Raw genomic sequence first — 22,550 nt, 5'->3', positions numbered from 1 at the left:
TGGCCACTGATTCAGGGTTTATATAGACAGACATAGGTTGATGAGACAATCAGAAACACCTGGATGACACGAGAGGCAGTGGCGAAGAGAGACCAGCAGGGGCATGAAGAAACACGTGAAATCAATGGGTAATCAAAAAGACAAGTCACGAAGGGAAAAAGGCCAGACTACAAAATTTCATCTAAATCCCCCAACAGTTTTATGTTTGAAACATCCAAAATATTATTGGTTCGTTTTCTGAACCGCTTGGGGTGCTGGACCCTATCCCAGCTGACGGGAGACACCCTGAATTGGTGCCCGGCCAAATGCAGACAACAAAAAGACAGACAACCATTCAAGTTCTCATACCCTTGGGGCAATTTAGAATCTGGGAGGAAAACAGAGTACCTGGAGAAAACCCACGCAAGCCCAAAAAGAACATGCAAACTCCACCCAGGGATCGGACCAAGAACTATGAGGCCGACACAGTAACCGTGCTGCCTTCCTAAATATTATGAACACAATATTCTAATGACTTTTACCCTAACTTACTAGAAATGTTGACTATTACTAATATAGTCTAGTCCCAAGGTGGTCATATTAAGTGGCACCACTTGGCAAAAGCTGGGCCTAATTAACAGCATCTCCAAAAACCTGGCAACGGAGGTGAAAGTGACTCATCTGCTTAGGATGACAACTCACGACTCTTCACATCTCAGCTGAATGAGGACAACAAAATACAGGGAAATCATGATCGGACAATCACTCTAGCTCCGTAGCATTGGTGTATAACTGCTAATGACATTGTGCTGCCAATTTCAATGACAACAAATACATTTGGAGAGGGTTGAGAAAGCACCTGACGTCTCTTTAATTTTAATTAAGAAAAGTGACATGGTTCATCTAAAACAGCAACATTCACATTGTAATCCATGTATAGGCAACAAATAAAAAATGTATAAAACTCACGTCAAGTTTCATTTTGACTTAATAGGGAGGTGTGGATAATTAAGTATTTAAGGGTTCATGTACAAATAGGTGTCAACATCTGGACACTTTTGAGCTACACTGGCTAAAACAAGAAAAAAGATAACCCGAATACATTTTTTTGCTGTACAGATTAAGTATAGATTTTGATGTATTTATTCATCACATAAACACTCGGTCAGAAGTGTTGAGACTTTAGAACTATTGTTGAATGAGAAATCATCTCAGAACTCATTACCATGGGAAGGAGGGCCAACTCCAGTCCTTGCGGGCTTCTGTCCAGTCTGTTTTCCATGTTTCCCTCTACCGACAAACCTGAGTCAAATAATCGGGATCTATCAAGCTACTGGACAGCTTGCTGATGAGTTGATCATTTGATTCAGGTGTGGTAGAGGAAATATGGAAAACCGACTAGATAGGGGCCCTACAGGACCGTGCATTCACCATGATTATAATACTACATTTATATATGGCCACTGCTTTACCTCATCTCATCTACCTACCGGTCATGCCAAATTCTTTCTTCTAAACTATAGATGTAAGACATTTTCCAAAACTCAAATAGTTCTGGAAAAACAAGGGGCAAATCTTAATGGAGCATTGCAAACGCTCAAAAATGTGTTGTGACTCAGCAGGACAGTTGTCATTTATGTCTTTTTATGATGTAACTTTGGAAAGACGCTTAGATCGATGCAACAACAACAAATAGAATAAACAACACATTTAATGTTGGCTCTATGCCAATTGCAGTTGCCATTTTGTGCAAGTTTGCAAAAAAAAAAAGTTTAAAAGACGCCTCGTGCACATACCGTAAATTGAAAAAAGGCGCTCTCTTTAGAACGTTTCAAGCAACCACCAAACAAACATTTATCTACGCAGTATCGCAAACCTATCTGTGAGGATTTTAGATCAGTATGGGCCATCCGGGGTCCAGCTTTCCTCATCCAGAAATGTTTGAGAGTCAACCTGATTCTGTAAACATTCCTTCAGCTTGTCTTCAGTCAACGTCAGTCGCTGTTCCAACATGGACACCGTCTGGACAAAGAGGTGAAGCAGGATGGTGATGATTAAGGGGAGGATGAAAGTAAATACAGCACTGGACTAGGTTTAGAGACCACTCAAGATTCAGAACCATGCCAGGCGGGCTAGAAAATTGGTTTGTTTCTATTAACACCTGCTATTAACGGTCCATGTTAGTCATACAGACAGCATTTTGTTGGATACAACAGCATTTGAAGTGTCTGGCAACTGCAGCACTAGTGTCCCGGGGGACAAAAGCCAACAGAGTACAGAAAAGAGTAGGAGAAATTGCACATGGTTAACCGATTGACTCAAGACTTTAATAAAAAAAGGCGGAATAACAGTTGTCCTCGGCCAGCATTTGTACATAACCTGTTGCTGATGCTAGTGATCCTGCAAGTTTGAGGCTTACTATCTGGTTTAAGTTTACTTTAGCGTTACTTCATTTAAATTATTTGTTATTCTAATTTTGACAAGGTTGTCTGGTGTTGTATAGGGTTCACTCGCCTGACTGCAGTGGGGACTAGCGCGGGCTCGAATCCACCGGTGGCAGTATGATTGAGTGTGAATGGTCATCTATCTGTGTGCCCTATGAGTGACACCCAAAATCAGCTGAGATAGGCTGCAGCAACCCCCAAAACCCTTACAAGGAAGAGCAGTATGGAAGATGAATGAATTTCAAAGAAAATCTATTCAGCCAAAGTGAATGTGTTTGCAAACACATTTCAGAAAGTAGTATTAAACACCTCAACCAAATTGTTTGAAAGACTGCCTTGCAAAATCTCTCTACTTACAAATGCCTCTAGGTACGAAATTTTCAAGTTATACAATTTTGCATATGCAAATGAGTGACTCTAGATTCATAAAAACATCTCCCCCAAAAGGTAAGGTCTTTCATTATGAACATATTATCGTGGATGCATTGATTCTCACTGTAGAACATCGCTACCCTCTACTGGGCTCTCATTTCCTCGCTCTCATTCTATCTCATATGATGAAAATAAAAGCATTCAATTCAATTGGCCTTCTCACAACAACCACTATCCATGTTTTAAAATCCTGACATACCTGTCTACCTCAGCTAAATGCTCCCCTTATTAATGATTGCAATTCTCCTTAAGCGATTAAAAAACATACAAATGCAACAAAGCACATATTTTCGCACGCACGCACAGGGCACAAGTAAAAGTATAAAATGTAGTACTACAAAGTGGACGGGTTTTGGCCATGGTAGAACGGGCACTTGCCACCACCTGGCAGACAAACGCGGGTATCAGATCTCCCATTACAACGGCCACGTAGGGAACAATTTCAGCGGCACCTGGCATTTTCATATGCTTTATTTATTACAAGACATTACTAAATAATTTTCTTATAATTCTCATTTTTGCGTTTCCTTACATCTTTCATACAAAAGTGGGAAACTGACCACTTTTAAAGGGTTTAGTTGGTAGTTGTATGAGGACCGTGGAACGAATTAGAGAATTTACATATATAGTACACCTCTTAGAACATTTTCAAGTAACGAAAATAGTTCTGGAACTAATCAATTTCATAACTAGAGGTATGACTATTTTTTTTAATGAAATAGACGCAGCATGTTAATTTTTTAAGTTGTAATTTTCTGTTTCCTAGAAACGGAGTGCTTTATTTTTTGACAAACGGTTTTGAAACACGGTTTTTATAGAGTGCAAAACTTTGAACCTTAAAAATAATAAATGTTAACTTGGACTGAACTAAATGTGATTTATCATCCAGTTGGATGCAATGCCAAGCACCATATTTCTTGGTTATGTAATGTTTTTTTTGTGTTCATGTAGCTGAAGACAATTTAAGTCTATGAAAGATGAGCCCTTATGTCTCCTTACCTGTGTAAGAATATCCAATTGACCAATGATGTTTTCGAGTGCGCTTGTTAAACTGGGGGTTGTGGGTCTCTCCAGGGTCTGGGCTACTTCGAGTGGTGGTTGACATGGCTGGGCGTGGTGGACCCTTGGATTGCTGGAGGTGGAACTGCTGCTAGAACTCCTTTTGGCGTTGGTATGCATACCTCCACCGTGATCACGGACTATTTTGACAGCAGTTTGGGCAGGTTCCGGGGCCTAACAGGAAATAGAAACACCGTCAATTGCCTGCACCGAAAAATTTTAAAACTTTAACCCTAACTCTAAAGCCTAAATGGAAGTCGCCACAAACAACACAATCCTTTCTCTAAGTTCTACTTAAATTGTGGCACAGTCAAAGGTAAGCACAGGGCACTCATGTAAGCTAAGCTGCTTCAACAAGTGAAAACAGAGCAAAAGAATGCTGCAATGGGTAGACAGCGAATGATAATCCAATTATTTAACCTCCTAAACAGGTGTCAAAGTGCCGACCAGGGGCCAAATGTGGACCGCCGCATCATTTTGTGCAGCCCGAGATGGCATATAATGAGTTTCTATTGCAGGATGAAATTCAAATGATGATAGATGTACATTACATTTCCTGGTTTTCCCCTTATTTAAAATCAATCATTACAATTTTCTAATCCAATACTTTTTCTTTTGTGTTTTTAGTTCAAAAAGCATTTTGTAAAATCTAAAAATAAATATACAAATATTTTCTGATTTCCACTTTAAAAAAATATTTAGTTTTCCACTGTACAAAAAATATGTTGTTTCCATTTGAAATTAAAAAAAACATGATTAAAAGACATTTCACATTACTAAGAAAAAAAAGCTTAAATACTTAGTTTTAGATCTATTAAAACTGACTTTTTAAGGCTTTTGATCCAGTTCTTTTAATCCAATTTAAAAATCTAGATTTAGATCTAAAATGGTCCGGCCCACATGAAATGGCGTTGATGTCACCCCTGTCCTAAAACAAATGATATTTAGACGAATTGGGACCTGATGAATGTAAAAACAAAGAATTATCTTTTCACATTTCTGAGAAAAATGTCCACATTATAAGTGGACACCATGCCCTTATGGTCCAAAATTTAACATTATAGTATTTGACAACCAAAAATGTGATGTCCACTTATGTGGATGTCAAGTCATAGAAGGTTAAAGTCATTTAAAACGTAAATTGATTGTCTTGAAGCAAGTAAGGCCCAATGGCTAGTGCAATACTTTTTTGCATAAAAAAGTGCTGTTGATGTACTTTTCACAAGTTTGCAATCTTACATAAAAATACAATGTGTGACATGGGTGATCCACCATCCTTTATAAGTTATGTGAATAAAACTTAAAATCAAAACCTTCAAACTTTTTTCCAAAATTGTTTTTTGTATGATAAATTGCTCATTTTCAATAGAAACTATCAGGAAATGTCAAAAGTCTGTGCGTACTCGAAATTCAGAAGTGGGGAGGAGGAACACAAGTCTGGTGACAAATACAGCACCTGGTATGTGGGAGTGGTGGATCGGTGATTCTTGGGTGTGTCACTTCTCTCATCAAAGTTGGTCTTCCACACCATCACCTATAGGTAATTGTAAAAAGTTTTCTGGATATTGCTTCACTATTAATTAATAAAACAGGCATTTTCACTGACTAAATCAGATTTTTACTATTTAATATCACCTGCTCATCAGAACCTCCTGAGGCAAAGTAATCTCCTGTTCTGCAAAAGGCCACAGAATTTACTGCACTCTGTGGAAAAAAAAGATTAGATCAATTTGTCTGAGCCGACAACACCACAACTAACCAGTGTGCCCGTGAGGTGGGGCACAGCGACCATAAAAAACGCATACACAGGCAGTCAATCTGGTCAGAGCAAAAAATGATCACCTGAGGGTCACAAGAATTCAAAAGAAACAAAAAAGGCACGTGGAATTCTGACCTACACACAACTGGCACTCAGGCCGTATTATTATTTTTTTTTTTGGGTGGGATTGCTTTCCCAGAAGTACCTGAGTGAAGCAGAGCGTTACTATGGTAACGTGCCAACCTGGGAGACACGTTGCTTCTGCTCACTAATTCCTACTGCCAGAATGGCACTTACACACATTACTGTGCATTTTCTAGGGAAATGCCCGAGAGCAGGGCGGCGGAACAGCACCAACGGCACCATATCCCACACCTACCAACCCCCATAATCGAGGCAAAACATGTTTGCCTACCTTCACCAGCGGACGAAGCAAAAAAAGCCACCAAAACACCACCACAAGTACCCAAGCTTGAAAATCAGTGGAGCAATGGCAGACCATTGTTTACCCATTTACCCTTATTTTAAAGATAAACTAAAAAAATAATCAAAATCATCTTTGTGTGTTCATTCAAAATGAATTTATAATTTATCAGTGTCTGCAGCCCTAAATATAATCGGAACCTTTGCATAGATTGCATAAATTAATGTTTTTCAAAATCATACACATAGGTAATTCCCACAAATGTGGTATTTCAGAGGTACTGATGTGCAGCATTATTAGCTCCCCCCTTCACTTGACACCTTTAACTTTAGTTCAACCCAGAATTTAAAGTGCTTGGTGTGTTTATGTGCGTTGCTGCTTTACCTGGTGTCCATGCAATGTGAATAACAGTTTTCCCTCCACAAGATCAAGTATCTTTGTTGTTGAATCGTTGGACGCAGTCAGAAGAAAATGACCAGACGGATGAAAAGACAAACTGTTCACAGCGCCACTGTGAACTAAAGAGAAAACACTTAGTCACACTTGCATATGAGGTCTATGTTCATTTGAAAACACACTAAAACTGGTGATAGCCATGAATGCCATTAAATTGTCAACAAAATAATAGCAGTTGTAATTAACCTTCATGCATACCTGAGAGCAAAAATGTATGTAATTGCTTTTCCAGAATAGCTTGTTTTATACTCATTTATCATTATGTAACTAAATCCTTCCACTTTGACTTAAAGCTCACAACGACGTAATGTTTATATTCAAACAAACGATGACGTCAAACTCTGATCATCACATTTGAGTCATAATGGCGAATACTGTGGTAATGGGATTCTTGAGTGGAACGCCCTCTGCTGGTTAGAAGGCGATAGGGGACATCTAAAGGCTGTCCTCAACTGAACTCACAGGTTACAACCATCATCGCAACCATATTCTAATGACCAAAACACGAACACTGTCTTATGTTCTTTAGTACTGATTGTTAAAGTCTAAGATCTGGAATGTGAAGCATACAAATATCATAATCTGTATTTTAAAAAGCAGGCAAATGTGACTGGAACCTCAAAACATACTTTACCGGGGCTCTGAATAATTTCCACAAATGATCATGGAAAGTAAATGTATTTCTACCGGGTCGACATGTATATAGAATGTTTTAAATACCATTTCAGACACCTCCCTGTCAAAGAAGCAGTGTTCGTGGGTGCCTTCAGAAGCTTCTGTGTGAGTATAAATATGATAGCAGTACCATCTTGACAAAACTGATGAAATTATATGCATTTGTAATGCAAGTTGAAGGGATGTTTTGGATCAATTGAATCCTAGCTTAGAATTTCGAATGAACAAGTTGAAGAATAAAATAAACATAGAAATAGTTAAGGAAATTTTTAAAAAGCCAATAACACACAATATATATATGAGCAGACATTATTAAATACTAGAATTGGAGGTCGTGACTGGACGGCCATTCGATACCTCATTTTTGTCACTGCAATCATCACCAGCCAGATATTTGGGGGATTTTTTATTACTGCATTGTTCATCGGTGTTAAGGTGCGACAACAGTGCTCATTGAAGTTGTAGCAGGGGACAAATATCTGAATTTTTGTCATTAATATTTCACTGTAATATAAATGTTAAATGGTTTATTGAGTTTTCCCTTGCCCAGTCTGGTTGAATTTGAGAGGTTTTATCGTTGAAGCCTCAGTTTGCTGGGAGTTAAGAAATCGAGGTAACATTTAGGTACTTTATTTTTCCTATTTGTCATTATTGGTGCAATCTGCTTATGAACCCATTTTTGACTGCATAAGGGCAACTACAAAAGAATGAAGAATATTTATTTTAGAGGTGCAGTTAATCAGCGGTTTTATAAACTAATATATTGTATTTCATATTGTGACATCCCAAATTAGATTCTAAAGCAAATGCTTTGGATGCTGACTGAGCTAAAGTTATGAATAATCATCATTTGATGTTTTCAAGATCACTTTAGAGATTGCTCTATGTGATTTCCACTTAAAAACAACCTAAACAAGAATTCAGTAACCATATTTTCCATTGAATGTTTTGAATAAATATTTCTGACTATAAACTACATAAAATCCTCCAGTGTGTTGTGTATAAATCGTGATTGTTATTAATGATCTAATCTATTTTTACTGGCACGTAGCTGTGTTATATTGCTCTGGCAAAAATTCATCAAACACAAAACAAACAAATGAGTAAAAAATGACATTGTTAAAATATTTAAGAACAAATGATATATTGTACATGAATTCACTAATATGCTTTATAATTAGATACGCTTTATGTATGAAAGTAAACTGTCACTGGTGGTGTGCTTCATAATCTGGTGAACAACTTTGCTTAAATCACCTAAACCAAATGTATCATATTTTATCAGCTAAGTTTATTATATCAGGCTAGGAACCTATAATCTTGATCAACACAGATAATTAGGCTGAGGTGGAGACTTGTGGTATATTTCGGAGACCATTGTCCTTACCCTATATTTAGTCTCGCAGCAGAAGGCCAGTGAGAAGAGCTAATTAAAATAACTGGTTGACTCACAAAATAATCCCCCTCTACAATATGTGTAAAAAGTAAAGGACATAATTAATTGCAAACTGATGCAAACAGATTTGCTAATTTTGTTAAAGACTATTGGTCATGCGTAAAACTATCACTGTATTGACTGTACCTTGGTAATGTTGCAGCATCTTGAGGGATCGAATATCCCACACTTTGACTGAATTGTCAGTACTGGCTGCAGCAATGCATGTTCCACTTGGATGAAAATCCACTTGGTTCGCATAACTAGAGGATAGATGAAAGAAAAAAAAATAACTAATAGAATGAGATGTCTTTGCTTCAGTTAGGTACTGGGGTAAAAAAAAAAACATCACCCTGCATGCTCGTAGAATGAGTGAATACATTCCCTGCTGTTTTTGTCCCACAGTTTGATGGTTTTGTCATCACTCGAGGAAACGATTAAGCGGCTGTCTGGAGAGAACCTGTGAGAATAGAAAATATAATATTAGGTTGCAAATACGTTGATGTTAGCAAACATCACATACCTGGCACAACGGACCCAGTTTATGTGCTGGTTTAAAGAGAAGAGGAACTTTGGTCGATGGGCGGTCCACACTTTGACTGTCTTGTCGTCAGATGCTGTGACCAGACTCTGACCGTCCTCAGAAAAGTTCACGCTACGCACGGTGGCTGTGTGAGCCTTGAATACAGTTGACTGAGCCTTCCTGTAACAAAGATCTCATGCTAGTACCATAATAGCAATGCAGTTAAGAGTCAAGTGTGACCAGTTCTGGATAAAAGGTCCTCTAATTGTCAGAATATATTATCCACCTTGATTACTAATTTATTGAGCCTATATTTAACTAATTTCAGCAACAACTTCAAATGATTTGATGAGCTGGAAAACACAAAGAACTTAAGGTATTGTTTGGGATAAATCAGTCCAAAGGTTTCACTATCTGCTTAATTTTCTTATGCACAGTTAGCCCCTGTATCATGACAGAAAAAAACTAGATGACATGTATACGATGAACATTTTCCTCCACACCATATACAGCAGCTCTCCGCAAAGTTCATTTTAGTTTTAGTATTCATCAATGGCTTTTACACTTAAATGGAAGTAAAATGTTTTCTTTGCTAGACAAATCTAAAACACTTAAAAGTTTGGAATAGATCAAACAACAAATTTTGACTGAAGCATCTGTCCCAGCATAAAAAAATATGAACCTACATGTTGGGCACCCAAAGGCGTACAGTCTTGTCTTTGGAAGAAGAAGCCACCAGGTCTCCTGAGGGAGAAAACTTTACAGAAGTGATAGAGTCTTCATGTCCATCAAAACGATATGCACGCCTCTGTGGTTTCATGTTCCAGATCATCACAACTCCATCTCTGGAACTGCTACCTGGTGGATGATGCAAAGTATGATTACACATCCATTTGTTAGAAAACCAGAAAAGTCCAACTAAGACACCGATTCAAAAGTGAATAAAGGAGAGCAATTACCAAGCTGTTTCATGTTGCTGCTGAAGTCAACACTTGTTACAGCATCCTTGTGACCCTTGAAATTATGCTCAAGTGTTGGATCAGGCTGTAAACAGAAAGACTAATTAACATTGTCATCCATTAGATTGCATTTTTTAAGCATTGTCTAAATTTGGGAATAATGGCTTTAAAAGTGTCGTTATGAAAAATTGGAAAGCTGAAAAACATCATCTCTTACCCATCTTTTCAGTTCAGATATACACACACCGTATTTTATGGACTAAGTCGCACTGGAGTATAAATTGCATTTTGTGGGAAATGTATTTGATAAAATCCAAGACCAAAAAGATGTGTGTCATCTTGAAAGGCATTTTAAAATTAAATAATAATAACAGGCTTAATAAGTGTATGGTATGCTAACATTTAATTACTGACATGCCTGGTCTCATTAATGATGTAACATAAAAGAGTTATTCGGATAACTAGCATAAAAAACATGCTAACAAGTTCACCAAGTTCATCAGTTTCACTCCAAAAATATCCCCGGTGTCACTTTTAAACAACTCCCAAATCGGGAGGTAGCTAATTTCACACAAGTCGCACCAAAGTATAAATCGCATCCCTGGCTAAACTATGAAAAAAAAATATTTATAATCCAAAACACGTTAATATAGAATATATGCTAGTACAGTATTCCCTCGCTACTCCGCGCTTCAGCTATCGCGGACTCCGAGCTTCGCGGATTTTTTTCAGGAAAAAAATAAATAAAACATTTAAAGATATTAACTTAAAATTATAAATTACATCATTTTACAAGAGGTGGAACCAAAATATTCAATAAGAATTAGTAATTGCATCAAAGAAATGGTCAATAACATGGTGAGAGTTCAGGAATCACATTGATGACGTCATGGCTGTTTACAGGCGCATCTTCACCGCTCAAAAAAAACAATGTTCACAACTCCCAAAAACGATGTTTCTTACGTGCAAAAAAACTGCAAAAAGATCCTCCATACGGACTACTATGATGTTTTTGCTTGGTGGTGCTTTTGTGCACGTGTTAGACGTTTCTTTAAGCATTTTTGAAGGGGCACCCCTACTTCGCGGAAATGCACTTATTGCGGGGGGTCTCGGTCCCTATTAACCGCGATAAGCGAGGGAACACTGTAATTACATATTTAATACAGTATTAGATGAGCTCATCCAATAAGGATGTGGGCTTTGCAACCAATGGTTCACAGTAAAAAATAGCACATTTTTGGAGATATCCTAGTTTGCTTTCTTACAATGTGTTTGGTGCAACTAGCTGAGTCCCTGCCTGCCACAAAAATAAAAAACTACACTGATGGCACAAAATATGTACTCACTTTAAAATGGTGGCCGCCAAATGAGCAAATATAAGTCGGATTTATGGAATTAATACTATAACACTGCACATTAGAGCTCTTCCACGTGAGGTGCTCTAGCTAACTTTAGTGCATTTTCATTCATTTTGTACACATAATATACCTTACGTTATGGCCAAAGATTATTACTTTGCACATTATACTTAATTATTCACAAAATTTCTTTTATGTAAATTATTTTCATCAAAATTTTGCAAATTTAATAACAAATAGTGACTGCATTCTCATACCCGCAGGGTGGCGTTTTTCCTCTTTGATTTGATTCCAAACGAAGAAGTAGTAGAGCCACATTTGTTTATCCCTGGCGTGGATCTTTTGGACCCGGTTTTATGCATTCCTCCCAACATTGTGCATCCAAGCTGCTTCGTTTTTAGTTTCCTCCGGCTTCTTTAGACAATCTTTAACAACCAGGTCACCTGATGAAGTGCAGGGGAAGCTTCATAGACCTGACACGTAAAGGCAAAGGCCAGTGTTGTCAAGGAGACGCGAGCCCGTGACGCGTCCAAGCTAAGTAGCTCGCGTGAAACGGCGGTAGTAAAAAAGAAAAAGAAAAAAGAATACAGTCACGCCAGGGAAAATTTTCTATGGCTTGCTTCTTTCCAGCTCTGCTAAAAGTCTCAAACAGGGAACACGGTATTCTTGTGTCACCCCATTTACGACGTGTTCAGGCCAGCGTCCATTCTGAAAGAGTCAAAGGAGTCTCCCCGCATTTGAACAATTGTTTGAATTATCTGCATTACGGTAATGCAGCGTGCTGACTTCAAAGTGAAACGCCTCTTTCGTATTCCAAAAACAAAAGATTTAACAAACGGTTCGAATTCAGAGAAACGCCGGAGGATCAAAAGAGTATTTTTTTTTTTGTATTTTGGGGGGGGGGGGGGGGGGGGGGGGTATTATGGACCTTTTTTTTAGTTTTAGCTTTTTAGGAGGATATCCATGTAACTGTGCATGTGACTATTACTATGTATAATTATTAGGCAACTTAACAAAACAAATATATACCCATTTCAATTATAATTATCACCAATATAACTGGGGCGGCCCGGCGACTGAGTGGTTAGCGTGCCGGCCTCACAGTGGGAGACCTGCGTGAAATCCAGGTCGGTCCACTTGTGTGGAGTTTGCATGTTCTCCCCGGGCCTGTGTGGGTTTTCTCCAGGTACTCCAGTTTCCTCCCACATTCCAAAGACATGCGTGGTAGGCTGATTGTACACTCTAAATTGCCCCTAGGTATGAGTGAGCGTGAATGGTTGTCTCCGTGTGCCCTGTGATTGGCTGGCCACCAACTAACACTCTGCCCCGAAGACAGCTGGGATAGGCTCCAGCACCCCTACCACCCCAGTGAGGATAAAACGGTTCAGAAAATGAGATGAGAGAAGAGGCTGATATAACAGCTCAACATTCCAAATATATTTCTGAAATACATTTGCAAGGATACTCAAAAGCCATTTATGGATTCTGTCAGTGTTGATTTGGTCACAACATCTAGCGGCAGGATTTCTTTTGTAAATCCAGCCGGAATGATGGCGAGAACCAAATTAGTGTGCTCGCCGTCATATTGGGTGTATTGACAATAGAACTATATATATCCCAGCAGTCACTGCGCAGTACTTTTTCTGCGAGGAAAATAGTAGAGTAGGGGGGCTGCTTGCCGTAGTTGTGAGAGCTGTAGAGGATGATGTACCTTATTGACTGATTAATTTTATTTTATCGTGATAACAACTTTAGTATTGGTCCGCACTGGATTATAGGGTTCCCTGTCTATTTTGGAGAACATTTAAGACTTTTAAGTGCGCCTTATAGTCGTGAAAATACGGTAATTGGTAATGGTCGTACGAGTCTATATAGGTTAGATTGAGACAAAGTGCATAAAGAGGATGATGTGTTCAAAATACTCCTCTGCTTAATAATTCTGGACTCTGAATTGGAAGACCCTGTGATATTGCACGTTTCTCCACTTAGAAATCATGGAGGGGTCTGAAATTTTTATTGCAGGTTATGGGCGATATAACAAAAATTGTCACCACGATAAAGAAATGATCAGTGGATATTGATAATCATCACGGTAACTCCAAATTTTAAACTTTCAATTTTGAAACTATGTTGCCTTACTTTAAAAGAAAAAGAACATAAAATCGGATGATTTTAAAAAGTGGTTCTGCTGTGCAAAAAAAGATAAGACATACATACGTGTGTGTATCTATACATATATTTATTTATATATGTGTATATATATATGCATATATGCGTGTATACACACACCACACACACTACAGTAAAAAGGAAGTCGTTTGTGACGCATTTCTACCATGGACACGGGTTATTGGTTCGTAGCTGTTACGAAATATGGTAGTACTCAAATTCAAATGTGTGTATGTAATACAAGAACTGAATCACTCGTATTGTATCTTGCAAATTTAAAGGTTACTTCACGGCGCATGTTACGCGTCAGTCACTACTTCCATCCTTGCTCGGCTAACAGACAGTTACTATATAACTTCCTTACCAGTGTCTTAGCCATCATGAGTTGTCCGTGTACTCTTGAGAGGCAACGACGAGTTTCGAATTGCTTGTCAGGAATGATATGGGATTCCTAAATAGTATGTATGATTACCTCTAAAGGAATTACGTACACAATTTCATTTTATGAAATGTGCTGTGGAGCGCTTGACACAAGTTTCAATTTACGCGCCGCGATTGGGCGGCCGCTGTCGGGCAAACTGTCTTAAAGGGGACGCTGAACAATTCTCCACCCCAAAAAAATATATCGGTTTGTAAATCATTTACCATAATCATGAAAATATTTCATATGTTCCTGATCAAATAATAGTTGGAAAATTATTTTAGCGTTGTTTTACATGCTATTTCAAAATATACAGTACTGCATACATCCGCCAGATGTAAGTGTTCAACAAGTATGCAAACGCTGATGTACCAATGAAGTGGAATGTCTTTATAATAGTAAACGGTTGTCATATATTGTTAATTAGCGTCATATACAGTACGATGCGCAATTCATTGTTTTTGGGTGCTGCAAATTACGATAAAGCGGTTCAGAAAATTAGATGAGATCAAAAACACTGTAAGTCTAGTGTGCATATAAGCTGTAAGCTGTATCATTTTTTTCGAGATACAAATAGGGCTTATATGCAAGAAAATACGGTAGTCAAGACAAGACACGTCACATATCAGACAGCATCTCAAAGGGCTTCACTGAACCAAAAATGATCTCTAAACCCTCAATAGTGCGCCATGCTGTCCCCTTCCTGGAGCCCATTATTGGTTGGAATAGGGTCCAGCACTCCCTACGACGTTGGTGAAGATAAGTGTTTTGGAAAAAGAATGAATGTATTTTTGGAAATAGGGTTACATAAAAAAACAACTGAGTGTTTTCAGTTTTTGCTTTGGCCAATTTGTCTTTTGAAGAGTGAAATTGCTATTTTTTTGTCATTTCTGTTCATCACAGATAGCGCCTACCTTGAGTCGTGTTTTATTTCAAACCATTTAGATCTTTTCTGCTTAAAAAAGACTCACTTATTGAATTCAAATGGCATGACAGAGAGAGAAAGCTGAACAATTTGGAGGCTTTATTTAAGGAAGTCATATTTGGTAATTCATCTTGTTTCCTTTTTTTCTTTCTTTCCTTGTTGGTACACTTACACTCTGTGAAGTTGTATGAGCCAAGAGGAAGGACTTTTTTTGTTCCACAATTATAAGAACGAGTTTTAAGGCTTGCTTTGCAACATAGTGATTTATATTTAGCAACAGGACAAACCAAATATGGTATGTAGGAGATGAGGAAATGGTAGGAGTAAAGGTGTGGCTGATTTATTTTTAAAAGAATAATGTTAGGGTATTTTGAATGTAGAATAGAATTATGTTTGGGTTAGGTTTTAGGAATTAGGTTCGAGAGTCATGTACAATATAATGCTGCTCTCATTTAAATAAAACATCAGTCATCTTATTTTATTAGCTTTTCCCATGAAGACTTAGTAATAATAAATATAGTGCCTTGCTAAAGTATTCAGCCCCCTTGAACGGGTCAACCTTTCGCCACAGTTCCAGCTTAGAAAATAAAGATCTAAAATTAAAACTTTTTGTCGAGAATAAACAACAAGCGGGACAGGGTCGTGAAGTGGAACAAAGTTTATTGGATATTTTAAACTTTTTTTTAAACAAATACAAACTGCACAGTGGGTCATATAAATTGTATTTGTGCCCCTTTATTTTCAGAGCAGCAAACTCTATAAATATACCTGCTTTGTGATTGTCCAAAGGGTCTGTTTAAGTGCAGAGCGCATCAAGTGGACCAAGGAGCACACCAGTCTGGTCCGAATACTTTGGTGGAGAAGTTTAGAGCTGTATGTGTATTTGTGTGTATGTGTATATGTATTTGTGTGTATGTGTATTTGTGTGTATGTGTATTTGTGTGTATGTGTATATGTATTTGTGTGTATGTGTATTTGTGTGTATGTGTATTTGTGTGTATGTGTATATGTATTTGTGTGTATGTGTATTTGTGTGTATGTGTATTTGTGTGTATGTGTATATGTATTTGTGTGTATGTGTATTTGTGTGTATGTGTATTTGTGTGTATGTGTATATGTATTTGTGTGTATGTGTATTTGTGTGTATGTGTATGTGTATATGTATTTGTGTGTATGTGAATGTGTATTTGTGTGTGTGTATGTGTATGTATACGTATGCGTATATATGTGTATACATATATGTATATATACATATATATGTGTATACATATATATATATATATATATATATATATATATATATATATATATATATATATATATATATATATATATATATATATATATATATATATATATATATATATATATATATATATATATATATATATATATATATATATATATATATATATATATATATATATATATATATATATATATATATATATATATATATATATATATACATAAATACATACATATATATATATATATATATATATATACATAAATACATACATATATATATAACTTTAAATGTTCCTGAGAGGAATTTACACGTGCACAAAGTCTGAACGTTGCGTGTGACAAGACAAAGTAAATAACAAAGGTCACATAACAACAAGTTTGGAATATATGATTCATTGTTTTGTCTATCTCAATCTTTTGTATAACATCAAAATTGGCCAAAATCATTTAAATGATAAGGACAAATCTTCTCTTTATGTGGTCCAAAGACATAGAAGGCCAAAGATAGTGTGGAATGTCCAGCTGGGTAAAATGGAAACTGGCCAGTTTATGTCAATGACAGAAAATCAAGGACTTTGTGATACAAGCCAATGAGTTAGAAATGTGGAGGTGGGGTGAAGGCTGATGGGTGGACAGTTTGGGCCAATGCCACTAACTTTGCTTAACCAAAAAAATGTAAGCAGCTACTTTAACTACTCTTTTTTTCTGGGCTCTGATACCATTGTAATATCAGTAACTGTTTGCATCCTTGCTGCCTTTAAATGTGTCTTCACTAAGTGAAATGCATACTCTATTTGGTTAAGCTCTACAGTAATACCTTGAGATACGAGCTTAATGCGTTCCTGGACCGAGCTTGTTTGTCAATTTACTCGTATCTCACTCTTTCCCATACACAATAACTGAATACAAATTAATTTAAAAAAGCACCAAAACCGGAGTATTACAATGGAAAAACATTTTTGAAATTTGTTGTAATTCACCAGCTTCTCATAAAGTCACAAATATCTTGTGGTTATGATCTTCAATACTAAAATATTTAAATACTCAGTACAAACAGATGCTAGTTTCTTGTTGGCATCGGTGAGGCAACTTGTAGTCGCCGGAAAATGGCGCTCAAGGCGGAGAGCTAACAAGTATGAATATGTCATAAATAAATGTCATAAATGTGTCTGGCCTGGGAAGACGAACTTGTGGAGAAGCACTATACAATTTCGTCATACGCTGCTGAGGGTATGATGACTACTAGGCTTTTTGTTAAGTCAATGATGACGACAATGCCTATGTCTGATTTTCATTTTTTTTTTTTTTTAGTGACATACTGCGCAGTGTGCAAATGTGAGAGGGGGGGAAAGGACAGGAGAGAGACTTGACGGACAAAAAAGCACTCGTAACAAAACATAAACTTTATTTTAATATTTAATATTTTTATTTTATTTTTATCATATTTTGAGCTTAGCTTTGACATCGTTCAGTTTTAATCTTGTTATATTCAAATACATTTTTCTTTCTGAATATTACATTGCATGACTTCTTGCATTTTCCCGTAGCACACCTGGTCATTGCTCATGGCACACCACATAGTGGTTGGGTAACACTAGTCGCAGAGACAGACAACCGTTCAGGCTCACACTCATAACTAAGGGAAATTTTGAGTGTATAATCAGTCTACTGTGCATGTTTTTGGAATGTGGGAGGAAACCGAAATATCCAGATAAAACCCATGCAATTCCGGGGAGATCACTTGAGCCGCCAAGCTGACCCAGAAACAAACTTAAAAATGTATTTTTAATATTCTGTTTTAAGCAGATTAGCTGGTTAATATTGTATGGATATGGCAAATTAGAGCCAATGAGACAAATACATGGCCAACCTGTTAGACAATGGAATTCCCCTTGAGCTGCAATCAGAAAAAAAATACTGCTTTCTGGTGGGAACTTTATTGCTGTGTTCTTTAGTTATGTGTATACAAATAGGCGTGTCTTGGAGGCTTTTTTTCCATTTCTCATAAGAAATGAAGTGGTTGCACAACCTTTGCTTTTTATTTGATACTTTGCCTCAGTTAATACAAACAGGAATTACAGAGTAGTTTCCTTCTGAGTAAACGGAGTAGATACAAAAGTAAGATTCCTATTTAACATGAAGGATAAAAGTTTTATATTGTAAATGGCATCATGAAAGATGAGGTCATTAACACAAGCGTTATCAGGCTTAGAAGGAAAGTAAAAGATTACTGCATGGTGTCCCATTCATGCACACATGGTTGCTTTCCTGGAGGCCACAGAACTGCCGCCAGAAAGGAAAGTTGCACGCAATGTGATAAATGAGGCTGATTAATGGGATAGAAGAAGATTAAAGGATATATTAGGGAATACTAAAAAAATAATACTAAATATAATCAAAATTATGTATCTATCTATCTGTATGTGTATGTAAATACATGTATATATATATATATATATATATATATATATATATATATATATATATATATATATATATATATATATATATATATATATATATATATATATATATATATATATATATATATATATATATATATATATATATATATATATATATATATATATATATATATATATATAGTTGACTATTGAGCCCATTTTTGATGTTGACTATGTGAAGGCAAAACACACATATATATATATATACACACACACACACACACACACACACACACACACACATATATATATATATATATATATATATATATATATATATATATATATATATATATATATATATATATATATATATATATATATATATATATATATATATATATATATATATATATATATATATATATATATATATATATATATATATATATATATATATATATATATATATATATATACAACATCAAAAATGGGCTCAATAGTCAACTTTATGAATGATCCAAAAAAATCATATCATAGTGACTGTCATTTATTTTTCTTTCTGGGAATTGGAGGGTGTCTGATTATTTACAAGAATTCATATCTGGATAATAAAGTTCTGCATTATCGACTGCAAATATACAGCATACAGACTTAATGTTTTTATGGTCACTCACAGTCACTATACAGTTCCCTACTGGCCATATATTTATACAGTGGTAGCTCTACATTACTAGCAGTTCAAGATTCTAGGAAAATTTCGAGCAAATAATTATCTCTAGATATGAAAAACATTTCGAGATGCGAGTAAGCCAGTTGGCCATGACATGAGAGGCTGTTTATCATTGTAGTGCAGTCTTTTTTGCCTCGTCTCTTTCGTGTATAACTGAGCTTGCATTTTTCCGTATTACAGAGCTTGCTTGTTGTCGGATGATATCGTGTCATATATATACATTTTTCTCGTATCTGGATATTTATTTATATATATATATATATATATATATATATATATATATATATATATATATATATATATATATATATATATATATATATATATATATATATATATATATATATATATATATATATATATATATATATATATATATATATATATATATATATATATATATATATATATATATATATATATATATATATATATATATATATATATATATATATATATATATATATATATATATATATATATATATATATATATATATATATATATATATATATATATATATATATATATATATATATATATATATATATATATTTGGAATAGCACATGAAAATTAATTCAGGGGGAGTAGCAAAAGATGTTGAATATACGAAGGAAACAAATATTTATCTACTTACTTTTAAGTAGACTTTGACTATGTGTGGTTATTGCACAATGTGATATGCCCAATATACCTTCATTATTTTCTGTCATTAATTTGGTTTCAAACCAATCTCATCAACAAAAACATGGTAACGTTTGAGCGTGTACAGGGTGCTAATGGGTGACTAATGGTGACTACTGATGTTCACACACACAAAAAAAAAACATGGGCACCAGGGATATTCTCTAACTAGTTCATGTTGTTGTATTTAGTGATTTAATTGTTTGCTCATTATTATTGTTCCAATAATGTCTTACCCACCAGCAGATTATAACATAAATGGTCATGACCATGTTGCTTCAAGCTAAATCAAACTCATGAAAGTAAAAACATCAAAATTAATCAAAAGATTGAAATTTGAATACTCAACATAAGAAAATGGCGTTTTGCTCGTGTATCGTGGTTTCTCTAATACCATGAAATTTCAACTGAGTGGCCTTCTGTCTTTTCCTGAGAGCTACTGTCTCTAAGCTATTTATCCAGACTGGCCTCACCACCACTCTGTAGACCTTTCCCTTCATTGTCTCTGTCACTCTCCTATCACATAACACACCTGATACTTTTCGCCATCTGTTGCAGCCTGCCTGCATATGGTTCTTTTACTTCCTTCTCACACTTTCCACCGCCCTGCTCTGTTGACCTAAGGTACTTGAATTTCTCTACCTTCTTTGCATCAACTCCTTGCCTGGACACAGAAGAAATTTCACAGTGTAATCTCCTGGCGGCACTAAAAAAAGAAACAGTATTTTTGCAATTAAGGAAAAGAAAAAAAAATCTGGACACATTCTGGCAATAGTGGCAAATAGTCTTTCACTTTTTCGTCACGATTACAATAGTAGTGGTAATCAATGCATGGGCAGCAATGAACCTTCACAGTGCTGTGAAATTCTTTGGTGTGTGTATTAAAAATGATGATCAAATTTTTATGAAATACTCTGACCACATAAGGTGGGGTAGGAAAAAAGGTTTGGTGATTTTAAAAAAGTAAAGCTGGTTTTAAATCATTTGAAGAAAAATCGAAAGTATGAGTTAGTCAAAGTATGTGGTGATTATACTTAATCCCCATTGAGAACTTGTTGATAATGCTGGAGAATCAAGTCCATGTCATAAAGCCATCAAATTTAGCTGAACTGCACCAATTCTTTGAAGAGGCAGGGTCAAAGATTCAACCAGAAGCTTGCCAGAAGCTTGTGGATGGCTACCAAAAGAGCCTAATTGAAGTGAAAATGGCCAAGGGACATGTTACCAAATATGAGCGCTGTATGTATATTTCTGACCCAGCAGATTTGATCACTTTTTTCTGTTCACTCATAATAAAGTCATAAAAGAACCAAACTTCATGGGGTTTTTTTTGTGACAAAGAAGTATCTGTTCCAATCACTCTATCAGGGAAAAATCAGAGTTGTAGAAATAACTGGAACATGACATTATGTTCTTCACAAGTGTATGTAAACTTTTAACCACAACTGCAAATATGTCAAAACCTCTAAATAAATAGGCTACCTTGCAAGGAGTGTGGAAGTGAGTACGATAATTTGATCTGGTCCATTTTGTATGTGTTGCACAGTGCCTGCTTGCTTTTGTTGTTATTCAGCCACTTGTTGGTGTATTATTATCTGGGTTGGGTCAGTTACATAGCAAAAATTACGTCACCATACACATAGAACAGTTTTTTAGATGGCTGGATCACACTTACAATATTTGTACTGTTACTCAGAGACCTTTAACAATGTTCTGTGAGATTATGCTAAGGCTTGCACTGTAAGAAGGAAAAATACCCTATGTGTATTATTTCATTAAAATGTAAATACAATCTCAAATAAAATATTTGGGTTTTTTGACTAACGATTGCTGATTAGTCAGTGAGCATGTTTTTCCACATCATGTTTGAAGAACATATTTAAAAAAAAACATTAAAGAAAAAACAATAACCATTTATAGTAATGTCTCCAAATAAAATGTATACACCAAAGGGTTAAAGGTTAAATTAGTCACTAGCAGTAATGCCAATGGAGACACTTCAACAGAAGCCTCACGAGTAATAAGGAACCCTAGTTTTGTCAATAGTACAATCTATAAAGCATTTTCTTAATCAAAACTGTTAAAAGGGCATCCGAGTGGTTAGCAGGATGACGCTCAAACCCTTACCTAATTTTGAGTGTCCAATCAATCAATGCATGTTTTTGAAATGTGGGAGGAAACCGGAGTACCTGGAAAAAACCAACACAAGCCCAGGGAGAACAAGCAAACTCCACACGTGGACCGACCTGGATTTGAACCCAGGACCCAGAGCGGTCAGGCCATTTAAGCTGCGAGGCTGCCCTGCAAGAACTATGTTTAATCTTCATCGATTGGAGTGAAAACTTTCACGCACTGCATCCCTTGAGGAACTTGTGTCATTGGACAGCCATGATCTAAACCAGGGGTGACCAACTCAGGTCCTCAGGTGTTTTCCGTATCTCCCTCCTATACCACATCT

The 22,550-nt window shown here is 36.0% G+C and overlaps 1 protein-coding gene across 4 annotated transcripts; it reads right to left on the bottom strand.

The window, feature by feature from the left end:
* Positions 1–826: 826 nt before the first annotated feature.
* poc1a (POC1 centriolar protein A) lies at positions 827–14,229 on the bottom strand. Of its 4 annotated transcripts, XM_077727037.1 has the most exons (12): positions 14,037–14,229; positions 11,761–11,976; positions 10,146–10,230; positions 9,873–10,044; positions 9,187–9,366; positions 9,016–9,123; positions 8,811–8,926; positions 6,482–6,615; positions 5,550–5,618; positions 5,371–5,448; positions 3,855–4,088; positions 827–2,001 (listed from the first exon to the last, which is right to left on the bottom strand). In XM_077727037.1, exons 2-12 carry the CDS (start codon positions 11,875–11,877, stop codon positions 1,876–1,878), a joined length of 1,419 nt encoding a protein of 472 aa, XP_077583163.1. In that variant the 5' UTR covers positions 11,878–11,976; positions 14,037–14,229; the 3' UTR covers positions 827–1,875. The 4 variants fall into 4 exon arrangements, with proteins under 4 accessions (XP_077583163.1, XP_077583165.1, XP_077583162.1 ...); XM_077727039.1 differs by lacking the exon at positions 11,761–11,976; XM_077727036.1 differs by lacking the exon at positions 14,037–14,229 and having other exon boundaries at positions 11,761–12,273.
* Between the last annotated feature and the right edge of the window lie 8,321 nt (positions 14,230–22,550).

The sequence above is a fragment of the Stigmatopora nigra genome, chromosome 10 (genome assembly GCF_051989575.1).
Source record: "Stigmatopora nigra isolate UIUO_SnigA chromosome 10, RoL_Snig_1.1, whole genome shotgun sequence".
NCBI lineage: Eukaryota > Metazoa > Chordata > Actinopteri > Syngnathiformes > Syngnathidae > Stigmatopora > Stigmatopora nigra.
The sequence above is the reverse complement of the archived record's forward strand: the minus strand, read 5'-3'. Positions and strand labels throughout refer to the sequence as shown.

Coding starts and splice junctions, on each gene's coding strand:
- poc1a (XM_077727037.1), bottom strand. CDS start 11,877: ATGTTGGGAGGAATGCATAAAACCGGGTCCAAAAGATCCACGCCAGGG. Junction 10,231..11,760: donor GGAAAAACGCCACCCTGCGG/GTATGAGAATGC, acceptor TTCTGTTTACAG/CCTGATCCAACACTTGAGCA. Junction 4,089..5,370: donor CCACCACTCCCACATACCAG/GTGCTGTATTTG, acceptor ATTTCCTGTTAG/GCCCCGGAACCTGCCCAAAC.